Consider the following 14,006-nt stretch of genomic DNA (forward strand, 5'->3'; position numbering starts at 1 on the left):
ATGTAAAATCTTTTTAGGTTAAAACTTGTCCCGGGATGACTGATACACACACAAAGAAACAAAGCATAAATTAGACCAATATTAATATTCATCAGCTCTCAGTGTTAAAATGACAAAAAGTAAAACATCCATTCCAAAATGCTAAAAGCCCAGCTACAATTGTACCTCTGAACAAAATAGTCACTTTTGGATCAATAAATAAGTTTTGAGAGATGGCATCAAGTCATTTTAGAAGTATTTTATTTTATCTGTTTTTATTTTTTACATTTATTTGCTGCCCATCTCATATCAAAACAACTCTGGGTGGCATTTTATAAGTATCACTTTAAGGCACTGTAAAAACTCCTCCCGTGCCTTCATCAACCTAGCAACTTTGAGAGAAGGTTAAAAAAAGATTATTCTATGTTTTTTGTGTCTTTCATATCCTTAACCGAAAAGCCAGCTCTTGGTCTCAAGTCTGCATAAATCACAGTTTATGGAGACATTCACATCTCAATTCTTGTTGTCTCAGGACAGTGTTACTGAAAACCTGACAGAGGAATCCTCGCACACTTCCCTTAGCAGCACTTGTGCAGCTTGCCAACAACACGTTCACCTGGTTCAGCGCTATTTGGTTGAGGGCAAACTTTACCACCGTCAGTGTTTCAGGTGAGCTCTTCCTATCAAAGCCCACTGAAAACGGGTCTCTCATCTGTAGTTCAGTAGAAAAAGTATGTAGTTGTGCCAGGTAACTTAGAACACCTCTTACTTTTTCAATCCTGAGCCCGTGATGTCTTTATAGTTTACTATGTTACCGTGTTATTTGTTTTTAAAAAAGAAGAAAAAATAAGATCATCTCCAGTTTCCTAGGCTTAAATGAATCCCATAATTTGTACCTTTGAAAGAAATAAAGAGAAACCCTATTTTGATTTTTCTGGACTGTCTGATACAGGAATTTAAGGAATGCTGCATCCAGTTTTGGTCACCACGATGTAAAAAAGATGCTGAGACTCTAGAAAGAGTACAGAGAAGAGCAACAAAGATGATTAGGGGACTGGAGGCTAAAGCATATAAGGAATGGCTGCTGGAATTGGGTATGTCTATTTTAATGAAGAGAAGGACGAGGGGGACATGATAGCAGTGTTCCAGTATCTCAGGGGCTGCCACAAAGAAGAGGCAGTCAAGCTATTTTCCAAGGCGCCTGAAGGCAGGACAAGAAGCAACGGATGGAAACTAATCAAGGAGAGAAGCAACCTAGAACTAAGGAGAAACTTCCTGACAGTTAGAACAATTAACCAGTGGAACAACCTGCCTCCAGAAGCGGTGAATGCTCCAACACTGGAAGTTTTTAAGAAGAGACTGGACAGCTATCTGTCCAAAATGATGCAGGGTTTCCTGCCCGCCTGAGCAGGGGGTTGGACTAGATGACCTCTAAGGCCCCTTCCAACTTTATTATTATTATTAAATTCAGTAGTGTCATTTTCAGCTCTATGAGACTGTCTTGTTGAGTAGCAAACCCTAAAACCTTCAGGTCTGACCTGCTTTAAGCCATTGTCGGGTAGCACAGTGGTTAAGGAGTTAGAGCAGAGAGTTCACTACTTACTGTGGAGCTGTCACAGGTTCACATCACATATTGTTGTGGGGATAAAATTAGGGGAAACAGCCCACCCTCTTCACATAATCTTGAGCTCTCAGAGAAAAGGCAAAACATGAACGCAGTACTATGAATACAATTTTAAAAACCAGTTTTCCATGTTATTCATGTTGGAGAATAATTGTGGATTTCAATTTCTACAAGCAGTAAGGTCAGATACAGGAAATTAGGGTGGGATGTGCTACTTCAATAAAGAGAAGCTCTCCAAGGGAAGGTGAGATGGAACCTTACAATATAACCACACAAAATATTACAGGCTTAATAACAAAAATATTGTCACTCCTGTTATTTGGTCTTTATGTGGGCATTGTTGGAGGTGGCAGTTTTGGATCTGCTATATTCAAAATTTTATAGTCTTCCAAGATGTGGGACCTGAATTTACAATAGCCTAGGAGTTGGCATAGTTTTTTTTTTCTTTTTACAGGTTTCAATGTGATGAAGCAATAGAAAAAAAAAAAAAACTACTATGGGAGAGGGAAACAGCAAAATGCCTGTGCTACTTGTATTGGTGTGTGAAGCAAAACTTTTGCCACCCACCTGCTCTTGTCGCTTAAAAGTGGGGATGATGGGAACTGATAAAAAATGATAAGTGATTTTCCCCAGTCTCTGAGTGTATCTGTAGCAAAATCATGGATTGAATTTTATTTTGTTTGGGTGCTCCTATTATCAAAAGTCAAGCAAGAACCTGAGAGTTTTCCTCTTTGTCTTCTCTTTCTGATCATGGATTCACCTCTCTGGCAGATGCAAGGAATGCTCCAGCACGCTCATTCCTGGATCTTACAAACCTGGACCTGAATTGGGCACATTTGTGTGTACCCACCATCGTGGTAAGCTGAGCATACTGAGTGGGAGGACCGAGCACCAGCTAACTCCAGAACCTCTACTTGGAAAGGAAAGTACAGAAGCTGGGACAATGAGTAATGAGACGGAAGAAAAGAATGGCATATCAGAAAGTCACTCATCAGCTAAGGAAGAGATGGGCAAAATGGGGGAAAGAACTGTTAATGAAGTGAACACAGAGCTTGAGATACCTTATCCCCAGTCAAAGAATGAAGTGCCCACTTCCACTTCCAGTTCTGGGTTTTGCTTAAAGATACCTCCCAAGCCGCCTGTACCAACCAAGCCACCAACACTTATCCAAGAAAAGGTTAGCCTGCAACATGGGCAGCTCAAAGAGCCTCGACCCACCCCTGCCCCTCGGAGGAGCACAGATCCAGCCAGTCTGTCGCCACTGAGCTTGCATCCTGTCCCAAGGCCCAGAGCCAATATGCAAAATGAGAGTTCCAGTGAGTCACCATCTGGTTTGGTCAATGGTAAGGAAATATGGACACAGGAAGTAATTTAAACCTTCTAACTGGACTCCTTGTAATCCTGTATCGTGAGGCCATGCCAAAGTAAGAAAAATGTGCATCTTTTATAGAAACAAGGAATACTGACATGTATTTATATTGGATTTTTTTTCTCAAAGGAAATGTTTTTCTAAAACATTTTATGATAGAGCAGATAAGCGTTCATTCAGTTTTGTATTGCTTGCTCCAGCAAAGTCTGGTGCCTTCCACATGTTTTAGGTAACAGATCTCAGTATGGTCATTCTGATTTGGGATTATAGGAATTGTAATGGAACACATTTGGAAGACACAGGTTAGGAAAACCTGGCCTACTTTAATACCCATAGTTTAATAATATTTTACTTTAATATTTCTTTGTAGTCTGAAGTCCTGATTGAAAACCTGATGATGACTAGGAAAGCTTGATATATGAAATACATAGAAAGATTGTGGAAAATGACAAATGGCTATTCCTTGGGTATCCCTAATCTGGTGCCTTCCCATCAATTGGGCCAGAATATCCATCATTCCCTACTGGCAGTGGCCATCCTAGTTGGGATGATGTGCATTATAGTACTATACGTTCAAAGGGCTTTTGGCTTTTAAGCATGTGCAGAAGAATTATGGCCAAGTCCAGAAATGAGAGAAAGTGCATCTTCCTCCAGAAAACCTCCCCCTTTAATGTAAGATACTGAATAGATGCATAGCCAAGTTTTCATTCCTAGGCATAAAGGCAAAGAGTAGATTTAAAAAAATAATAATCACAGTTTAATGGTTTTGGAAGTGGTTTTAGAGTGTAACACATAATTATGTCTTCTTCATTTCTGGAACAGGTAGACTTCCTGAGCTCAGCCCTCCAGTTCCAAAGCCCAGGAGCAGACCTACTTCCTCAGACCGGTATATTCTTTTATTGCAAATCATATTGAGGGGGAGGGAAATCTGTTACCAATTTTCCTTCCTTCTTTCCTCACTCCCTCCCAGAACATGAACAGTATAGTATATATTGTACATATCCAGCAGCCAACACAGCTGAATCCGATAGTGTCTGACAGATTGGCCATCACGTATTGACTTACTGCTGCTGATCATAAGGCCATGGTTTAGAGATCCCTGCCTTATATTGTTCATGGCTACATTCACCTTTGAGCTACATCTAGCAGCTCAGCATAAAGCAGTCCCCTAAATATGCCTGATCTGGATAAGGATATCTGCTGAAGTTTAGATTGGCAAATGATGCCTCAGTCTTGTTCCACGATTAGTGCATTCTGTAGGAATCATAAGACACATATATATTCCACATGATTCTCATCACTCCCTCATTGCAACACTGATGCAGGGAGTACCACCTGCCCACTGAAGTAGTGAATGAAGTATGGGCAGGTGATGTAATTAGTGTAATTATTAGTGTAACCATCTTGTTACATGCACCTAATGCCTACCTTAGTCATTATAAAATTACCTGGCTCAGTTTAGAAAAGATGTTGAACATCATAGGTTTCCTACTGCTACTTGAGATAAGGAAGAATGGATGAAGCCTAAATAGATATTTGATCATCCCTGAGGTCAAAAGATGTTTAGAAGACTTCACTTGCTAATCCATGTCTCGAAATGGTATGAATTGGATTCAAGAGAAAGAAGGTGATGCTTCTCTTGAGCCTCATTGGTAGCTAACCAGTAGATAACAAGGAAGTGGGCTTATTGAAAGTCAAAATGTTGTTTACAGTCTAAGTAAAAGAGTGTATTTGGATTGCAAATCTCAGTGCACTATCATTAGTAGTGTACATGCAACAGCTAATTAGAAGAATTACATTCTCCCAAGTAAACAAGCCAGCTTTATTTGGAGTGGGAAGAAGGGAGAGATTGGAAAATGTGGGAAACATTGAAAACTCAAAAAAAAAAAAAAAGGCTAAATTGAAAAGCAAGGAAGTGAAGAAATACTTGTGTCTTTCTCCTTCCCTTTAATATTTCCCCCTGCACTGCTCTAAAGCTAAAAAAAATGCATACTTAAGCTAAAATGGGATGGAAGGAATGGAGAATATGGGCAGGCCACAGATATGCTTCTCATCAGCATGAGAGCAATCCAACTATAGGTGCCTTGCAGCAATTCCTGGTTTTTTCTCTTTAGTCTCTTGCCAGTAATAGTTCCAGAATGATTCCTTTAGTGCCCCTTAAATGCTTGCAGTTTTCCATCCATCAGATTTCACCATCTATTTTGAATCAATAACAATAGACATATAATGCTATATTTGCCCAGGCAGAAAAATTTAAAAGGTAAGAACTTAGTTGTAAAGCATCATTCCATTCATATTGCCTAGAATATCATGCAGTACTTGAAAAAGTATTGTTCGAAAAGAGGCATTTTGTTTTTTTATTAGGGAAAACCAGCACATTTTAATCCATACTTGAAACAAAATACTCAAAGGTTGTGTTCTCTTCCAAGCTCAGAAGATTCAGAACAGCAATCTTTGGATCAGAACGAATAGTGCTGGAATATACATACCCCTAAACTTAACTTGCTCATTGAACTAAACAATTTTCAGTTCAGGGAAGGAAAATTATTTAGTGTTGGACTTAAGAAAAGGTCATAGACCAGAGGGAAAGAAAGGAAAGGATCCTTGAGATTCAAGACAATGTAGAGAGAATCTGAAGGAAGTATTCAGGAATTGAGTTTTGAGAAATGAAGAAATGTAGGTCTGAGGAGACTGAGAAAGCAGAGTTATAAATTATTGGCAGGAGACAAAGTGGCAAGAGGTTTGCTTTCTCAAATATTCTAACTTTGGATCTGCATATGTTGTTGAACTCTTAACATTCATTGTCTTTAGTCAGCTCTTCTACTGGTCAGGGATGGTAAGTATTGTAGTTTTAAACTTCTGGAATTCCAGAGTTATAAAAGGCTTATTTACATCCTTTTAAGAGATCTTATTACTTATACCCACATTGTAGAATATTGAAGGCTAAAATCTGCAGGGATATGTGAGTTATTGAGCTTTATATACACATTTGAATTAAACAGTTATTTCACTGCAGGCTTTTAGTCTGAGTTAGTTTACTGTCAGGCTCTTTGGCAGTTGCGTGAAACCCAAGTAAATCTTTCCAAGCAAGCTTCCCACGGAGTCTTCTTTAGCATGATTTATTGAGATGAAAAGGATAGCAACAGAACTATTTCCCACCGAGAAAACAGTTTATCCAATAATACATTAAGGTAAATGCTTTTTTTAGTTTCTTTCTAGCAGCCTTTCCATTATTCTGTGGGAGCTGTTTTTTTTCACTTATCAGAGGAAAACGTGCAGCTGGCCATTTACATAACTATCTACTGAATCTTTATCAGTGTGGGAGCTAACCATAACATTTAAATTAGTTTTGCTTCTTTTACCTCTGAAGAAGAGCTGAAAGTGTGCATGGAGAAGAAATCCATTTTGTTCCTCTGAAACAATTTCTGTTCTTGTTATCATTCATTTTTAAATTTGTACTTGCAAGCCGGAAGGATATAAACTTACAAAATAAAAATGAAAGACAAAATGAAATTGCAGGAATAATTATTTTGTGTTTAGCTATTCCTCTATAGCTTTTCTGTGTGTTGTGTAGCACACTTGCAGAATATTTAGATTTATACATATCAGAAAGTGCATCTTGTTTTTTTCTCAAGGATACACAGGAACTCATCTGCCTATCTTTCTCTACTCACGGAGAACTTTCTAGGTGCTGGGATTCCAGTTTTCCCTTTCATCCTTCCTTATGTTCTATCCTTTTTTTGCCCTCTGACCAGCGCTGGTGAATTGTTAAAACCTCGAGACCCTCCATGGATTGCACTGGTTCAGGCAGAAGCCAGGAAGAAGCCGGCTCCTCTACCACCAGGCAATAGCAAGGAAAGCTCACCAGTGGCCTTTGAAGAGAACGAAGAGAGAGTAGAAGAAGGAAAAGCACAAATCAGAGAAGAGAGGCCTGTTCTGGAGGAGCCAAAACCTTATAATCCCTTTGAAGATGAAGAAGAGGAAGAGGACGAGAAGGAAGTTTTCATACCACAGAGCACGCCAAAGCAAGATCAAAGGGAGGGGGAGGGTGGTCTCAAACCTGCTCATCCCTGGTACGGCATTACTCCTACAAGCAGCCCCAAGACAAAGAAGCGACCGGCTCCAAGAGCACCCAGTGCCTCCCCACTTGGTGAGTTTTTTCAGCATGTTTTAAAATGGAAAAAAAAAATCCCTTTCTTTTTTACAGTATAGATCACAGGTGATTTGATCTTTCAGTTGTTTCCAAAACAAATGCATTTACCTAGTCCTTCCCCGGTTACTCTTGAAGGACTAAGGAAATGGCAGAGAGCTATTGTTGAATATTTTCTCCCCTCTCCTCCATTTCTCTTCTGATCCTTAGTGAAGGACTTTTGAGATGGTAACTTCCCCTCCCGCATTCAGTCTTGAAAATAAATTTTCATTCTTCATCTAAAGACAAGATGCTGTATAGTCTCTTCTTTCCTCCTATTTTTTTAAAGGTGTGTTATTAATGAAACTTAACTGATCTGCAGCTTAAAGACTGGGAAGGACTTGCCTAGTTTTTTTTCCTCTAGGTATTTTCATTTCTTCCCTTTCCCCTCTGTTTTTACCCACTATAGTTTGGAGGGCACAGAGCAGTGGTGCATGACCTGAATTTCATGGTCTTGTGCGGTCTTCAAAAACCTGAGGGGAGCCCTCACAACACTGCTGCTGAAATGTAAGGTTATGCAATAGAAGAGAGAAATTATTAAATATCTTAATAATAAAATCAACATAATTTAATTTAAATTAGAAATTGTTTTCTTTCCAAGTACTGTTTCGTTCAGGCCTCATCTACTTTTGGAATGGCCTTTCTGGAGCGTAGCCTTTATTTTGGAGAAGGTTGCACATCCTTAAGCGACAAAAGGGTGGGAACTTGAAGTATGGTGCTCTTCTGCCACTAGGGCTTATGCTGCAGGACTTCCATCGATGGACCTGACTAGCCAAAAGATTCTTCATACTACCTCCAAACTGTGTCTTTCCTATTGCAGCTCACCATCCCATCTCCAGGCTTTCCCACTCAGAACCATCTTCTTCCACGCCATCTCCAGCCCCCAGCTTGGAGAGTATCACATCTGAGTGTTTGGCCAAGGCTGCTGATAACCTAAATGATGCTTCTGTGCTGAAGAGCTCCTCTGAGCCTACAGTCCATGCTCCAGCTGCTTCCATCCTTTCCCACTCGGACTCCCCACTTATCAGTGTCCCTTCTGGTGAGGGCCCTGCAGTTCTGCCTGGCTGTTCTGCTGATTCCTCCTTATCATCATCCAGTGATTTGACGGGCTACGGTGATGAGGCACAAGGTGGACATTTACAGACTGCCAGAACTTGTTCGTCTGGGAACTTGAAAACCAGCCCTGGGAATATGTTTCCTAAGCCTCCTGCTGGAGCATCTCCCACACCCATTCTCTTGGCATCAGAGTTGAACAGTGGGTCTGCAAGTAACTCTCCTTCACCCAAAGCACAGCCAAAGGTAGGTAGCAAGCATAGCTAGAAGCTCTCTGTTTTTTTCCTTCCTTCCCTTTCTCTCCCCTGACTTCCCCTACCAAAGCTATTCATTGATATACATGTCTTTCTATGACAATACTATAAAGTATTCAGACAATTCTATCTTTATCCATGAAATGCTTCTTTGGTTTCTTGGCATCATTTAGAATTAGGGCCAATGATATTTGGTTTGGAAGTTCTGTTTAGAACTGGCCATTTTAAAAATTATTTGGTTCGCTTTTGACCACAAATTGGTTTTCTGCAGAGGGTTAAAGAACTAGGCTCATTTGGAGACTAAAAATCGATCTCACTTTGATTAATAAGGATACTCTAGACCAGGAGTAGGCAACCTTGGCTCTTTTATGACTTGTGGACTTCAATACCCAGAATTCCTTAACCAGCCATGCTGACTCAGGAATTTTGGGAGTTGAAGTCCACAAGTCATAAAAGTCAAGGTTGCCTACCCCTGCTCTAGACAATGCCTTCACCAAGAAGTTCATTTATTTTCTTCTGAATTATTTCCCCAGAAATGATTATGGGAAAAATTATGTAAACTAGAGAAGACAAAAACTGCCCTACAGGGAAGGACCATAGCTCAATAATGGATACTTTGCATACTAAGGATAGGGTAGGGCTGGGAGGACTTCATCGTGAAATCTGAGAAAACTAGTCAGTAATAATAAAACTGAACTAGATGTACCTATGTTATAAGATAGTTACCTAATGGTACTTTTAGATCTTTATGCAGTGATTCCATACCACCTAAAGAGTCTGTATCTCTTACCTAATACGAACAAGCAAACAAAATACATTGCTCAACATTCAGTTTCTGAATTAAATCTTGCTGTACAAATTCAAGCTGTCAATTAAACATTAGGGCTGGCAGGACTGTTATCTTAAATTGTGATGAGAAGTTGTCCGTTAGATTCTAAAAGATGGATTAACAGTTTAAGTGCAATTTAGCTTTTTGGTTTTAATGTTGACAGAAAAATCTGTCTAATCCTTGAGGGTGCCCACAGTACTTGTGACTTCTTATAGTGCTTACTTTTCCTTTCTCAGAAATTTCATATTCATCTTGATGTAAAATGACCTGGACAATACACTCATTTGTTCCTACTTATTTGATCTGGAGGAGAAAATTCCTCATTTTTTGAAGGAGATACACTCTTTAGCCATGCATGTGGAGCATTTCTGTTAAAGAATGAGGATGCAACCCAAAATCACAACATGTGTTTTTATCTGTTTTATGTGTTTGTACCTAGTCATCCTGTAAGGAGAATCCTTTCAACCGGAAGCCATCACCTTCTGCTTCCCCCTCTATTAAGAAAGCTTCAAAGGGACCCAAACCAGCAAGGCCTCCTGCTCCTGGACATGGTTTCCCACTAATCAAACGGAAGGTAATTAGGATTGGGGAAAAATGGGGAAGTATTTTTGCATGGTGCTTCCTGAACTTCCTTTTTTTTTTTTTTACAGATGTTGGAAGAGGGTTACTAACCTCTTAAGAGAGGGATTGAATACTAAAATAGCTTTTCCCATCCTGGACATCCTCCAGATAATCTTCATTTTCCAGAATTTTCATCAATGCCGATTGTGGGTGGCAAATTTTGGGAGTTGAACTTCACATACCTCAAAGGGGCCCAGCATAAGAGAGCTGCCAAGAGATGCTATAAGGAAGTGTGTTACTATGTAATGGTATAGTGGCTTCTTCTGAAGACTGCACTAAAGTAAAAGTCACTGTCTCAGGTTCCAAAATTGTGGCCTTAGAACTTGGGTCGAACATTCCAACCTCCAATTCTCTTTTTATAATGATTTCCATATATTGTTATTGCCATAGTCAAAATTACAGCTGCATGCATAAATTTAGGTAAACTTGGTCAAATAGTATATTTCAGTGCCTTCACGGTCCCCAGACTGGAACATTATTGAGATTCTGTGTGGAGATCTCAAACTTCCTAAAAGAATTTTTAAGCTAGAAGAGTTCCAGCAAGAAGATGGAAAAAAATTCCAACAACAAAGATACTTATCTGACTACAGGAAACACTTGGAAGTTTTCCATTCTTTCAAGGCTGTGTTACGAGTGGTGACTAAAAGGGTGCTCCCAAACTCTGCATGCAATATTCATTCTTTCCTTACTTTAAATCTACAAATAGATATACATAGATAATATGCATGCATTCAGATTTGTAGAAATACGTATTTTAGCTTTGTATCATGTACGGACTATGCCAACTTCTTACTGAAATGTACAGTTTGACTAGAGTTGCCTAAGCTTTTATATAAAACAACATAAAGAATGACATAAGTTGAGAGTGAATTTGGTGTAGTGGTTAAGGCATCAGGCTAGAAACTGGGAAACCGTGAATTCTAATTCCGCCTCAGGCATAAAGGCAGCTGGGTGACCTTGGGCAAGTCACTTTGTATCAGCCCTAGGAAGGAGGCAATGGCAAACCACTTCTGAAAAACCTTGTCAAGAAAACTTCAGGGATTTGTCCAGGCAATCTGAGAATCGGACACAATGGAATGGGGTGGGGGGAAGTCTGATTCCTGATAACAGTGAATTTACTTCCTTAGGCATGAATGTTTAGTTAAATAAAATAAACCCCTCCCTGCCTACCTTTCATGGTTGTGAAGGAACTAGGCAGTCAATGTCTGTTTTAGGCAAGAAGTCAGAAGGAACTTGGCATGTTGTATTTTCTCCCTCCTGTCCTGCTTTCGGCTCATTATCAGTAACTATATTCCTCTCTGCCTACTCTGGAAATAGCTGATGCTTTTTTGTTTGGAATAAAATATATGGTTCCTTTTTTTTTTTATAGGTTCAGTCAGATCAGTACGTCCCAGTGGAGAATATTTATGGTGAGATGGACAGCATTGAGCAGCAGCTGGATGAGTTAGAACACCGAGGAGTTGAGCTGGAAAGAAAACTCCGTAGTATAGAGAATGGTAGGATAGCTGATACTACTCGTAAGGCTGGACAAGGAAAGGAAATGTGTTTTTCTGACCTCACTCTGTCCCTGTTTGTAATTGGCAGATGTCCCTGAAGATGGTTTGCTGGTGGATTGGTTTAAGCTGATTCATGAGAAACATATGCTAGTGCGTCGGGAGTCTGAACTTATCTATATGTGAGTACAAATAATTGACTTAAGCTGCAATCTCAAACATGCTTATTAATGTATTGAGTCCAGTGAGACTTACTTTTGAATAAATATGCTATGAATTATATTTGTTGGCTGGCAAAAAAAATTCAATAATCTGATAGCACTTTTCCTGAAACTTAATGATTTTAAATAAATTTTATTAAAACTCATTAAATTTCCATAAGCCACAGTTCACCTCATTTATGCATCTGGTTATGTGAGCTGCAGCTCATGAAAGTTTATGAATTAATAAAATTTATTAGTCAGAAACAGTGCTATTAGACTTTAGATTTTTCGCCACTATAAATCAATATGGCTCTCCTTCTAAAATGCCTGCAGTTTATTAGCTGGGCAGTTTCCTGCACATGGAGCCCAGAATAGAAGCAAAATGGGCTAGTGTTTTTTTCATTTACCTATATGCCACTGATATCCCTGGAAAATTATGGCAGAATCTTGGAGCAATATAATCAGAAATAAAATCACCCTCAAATATTCTACAGAAATAGAAGTAACATAGCAGAATCTAGATGATTCAGGAATCATTTCTTGTCAAGATCTTCCAAGCTAAAACGGTAGAACTAAACAATTTAATGCTATTTAGCCCATCACACCTGCTACCTACCAATGTCTGATACTTTCTAAGCCTCTGGTTGAAGCACACTTTTATTGTTAAGCAACTTTCCTGCCAAACTCATGGCATCAGACATTGAACTGGCTTTCCCTCCTATGGACAGTCCTGAAGGATATTCCATAAAAATGAATGCTTACCTATTTAATTCAATATTGTTTCAAAACAGCTGATTATGTGTAAGAAGGGCAGAGAAAAGAGTGTAAAACATTCAAAGTAGCTCTTTTGACCTTTGAAAAAAGTGATTTACCTGGATTTCATTAAGTATTCAATAGCGACAAATTCAGTAATGACAACAGAAATGCAAATATGGGGGTAGCCATAAGCAGTTTCTTTCTTACATAGCAGAAACTGTACAAAAAGGCAGGAGACTAAAGCCTATTTTCTTTTACTGCCGATTTGAGAGAACTATCTTGGTCCTTAAAGTTGGTATATCAGTTTTTACAATAATTAAGGCAATAATACACGCTCTGTTTCTTCTTTGAGTTTTAAGCAGCAGAACTTGGAGCAGCGTCAAGCTGATGTGGAGTATGAACTGCGATGTCTTCTTAATAAACCTGGCAAGTCTTAAAGGGTGTTGGCCTGCTTTTTGATTTTTTAAAAAATGATCTTAAATGAAATATGTTGTAGCATTAGGAAATTATTTAAATCATAAGCATCTGTTTTCTCACTAGGCTTGGCTCTTCCCTAATCCAATTATTATCATCCATGGGCTCTGCTGGTGGGAAATACTGAGAATTAACAGTTTGACACATCTGGGAGGAATTACATGTAGGAAAACTGAGCTGTGTTTATTGCTTTTTTGTGTTTTTTATTTGTTTCAACACAACTTGGCTGCCAGCAGGGAGTACTGTTCTATAAAAGGAGAGGCTCTGTTTCTACCAACAGCTTTTCTGCATGCACTCTATTTCTGCCCTAATAGCAAGAATCCAACAAACAAACTCCAGAAGTAGGCTGAAAGCGTAATGACCTGTTGAAAGATATCAGAACTTACTGATTCATGAATTGATTCAAATGTGTATTGAGTCCACAGTTGATCTTTTAATATAAATGATAATAATAATCATAGTCACATAATCAGCCAGATGTTTAGACTGGATTTGGCATTTTTATACACCTATCAATTATCTCCCAAGGACCTGGGATAGGCAGATGTTGTTTGATCGTGTTAAAGGTATTGTCACAGGATGCAAGCTCTTCCAAATAAAGCTGCCGTTTGCAATTGACTGATAGTGATTTTGTCGATACCAATGGTGTTCAAGTGGTGATCCAAATGTTTTCGGATTATTATTATTTAATCCCGCCTTTTAATATATTTTTGGTCAGCTCATTGTTCATTTTCAGGCACCTAAAATATAGGAATCTGCCTAGTATTAATCTACTATAGCCTGTTCTGATGGCAGTGGATTTCTACAGAATCCTGGTGCTATGTTACTGAAGATGCCACTATACAGAAAGATAGACAAGCAAACTTTGCCCAGTCTCAGCACTTTATAATACGTATTAAAGAAGACTCATAATGGGGGGGGGGTCAAAATCACTTTTCTCATGTAACATTTCATAGACCATAAGTTGTCTTTATTATATAATATGTCTCCTCTTTTTCTGTTGCGTGCTAGATAAAGACTGGACAGATGATGACCGGATCAGAGAGAAAGTATTGATGGAGGAGCTTGTAACCATTATTGAACAACGGAATGCCATTGTTAACAGTCTGGATGAGGATCGGCAAAGGTAGTGAAATGAAAAGCAAATGGGTGAATCTTTGGT

At 39.0% G+C, this 14,006-nt stretch overlaps 1 protein-coding gene across 3 annotated transcripts in view; it reads left to right on the forward strand.

Annotated features, from left to right (window-relative positions):
• The window catches only part of MICALL1 (MICAL like 1), a 38,794-nt gene that overhangs the window by 20,708 nt on the left and 4,080 nt on the right, over window positions 1–14,006 (forward strand). For 2 of the 3 annotated variants that reach the window (XM_039333521.1, XM_039333520.1), the window contains exons 5-14: window positions 512–648; window positions 2,375–2,946; window positions 3,795–3,858; window positions 6,728–7,122; window positions 7,982–8,460; window positions 9,737–9,871; window positions 11,288–11,414; window positions 11,503–11,593; window positions 12,723–12,796; window positions 13,856–13,970. In XM_039333521.1, the coding sequence (XP_039189455.1) occupies window positions 512–648; window positions 2,375–2,946; window positions 3,795–3,858; window positions 6,728–7,122; window positions 7,982–8,460; window positions 9,737–9,871; window positions 11,288–11,414; window positions 11,503–11,593; window positions 12,723–12,796; window positions 13,856–13,970 (2,189 nt within the window). Of the gene's footprint in view, window positions 1–511; window positions 649–2,374; window positions 2,947–3,794; window positions 3,859–6,727; window positions 7,123–7,981; window positions 8,461–9,736; window positions 9,872–9,947; window positions 10,065–11,287; window positions 11,415–11,502; window positions 11,594–12,722; window positions 12,797–13,855; window positions 13,971–14,006 lie in introns of those variants that run through there. The other variant, XR_005555533.1, reaches the window with a different exon arrangement.

Source organism: Crotalus tigris, unplaced genomic scaffold (assembly GCF_016545835.1).
Source record: "Crotalus tigris isolate CLP2741 ecotype Arizona unplaced genomic scaffold, ASM1654583v1 scf7180000024506.7606697, whole genome shotgun sequence".
Classification (NCBI taxonomy): Eukaryota; Metazoa; Chordata; class Lepidosauria; order Squamata; family Viperidae; genus Crotalus; species Crotalus tigris.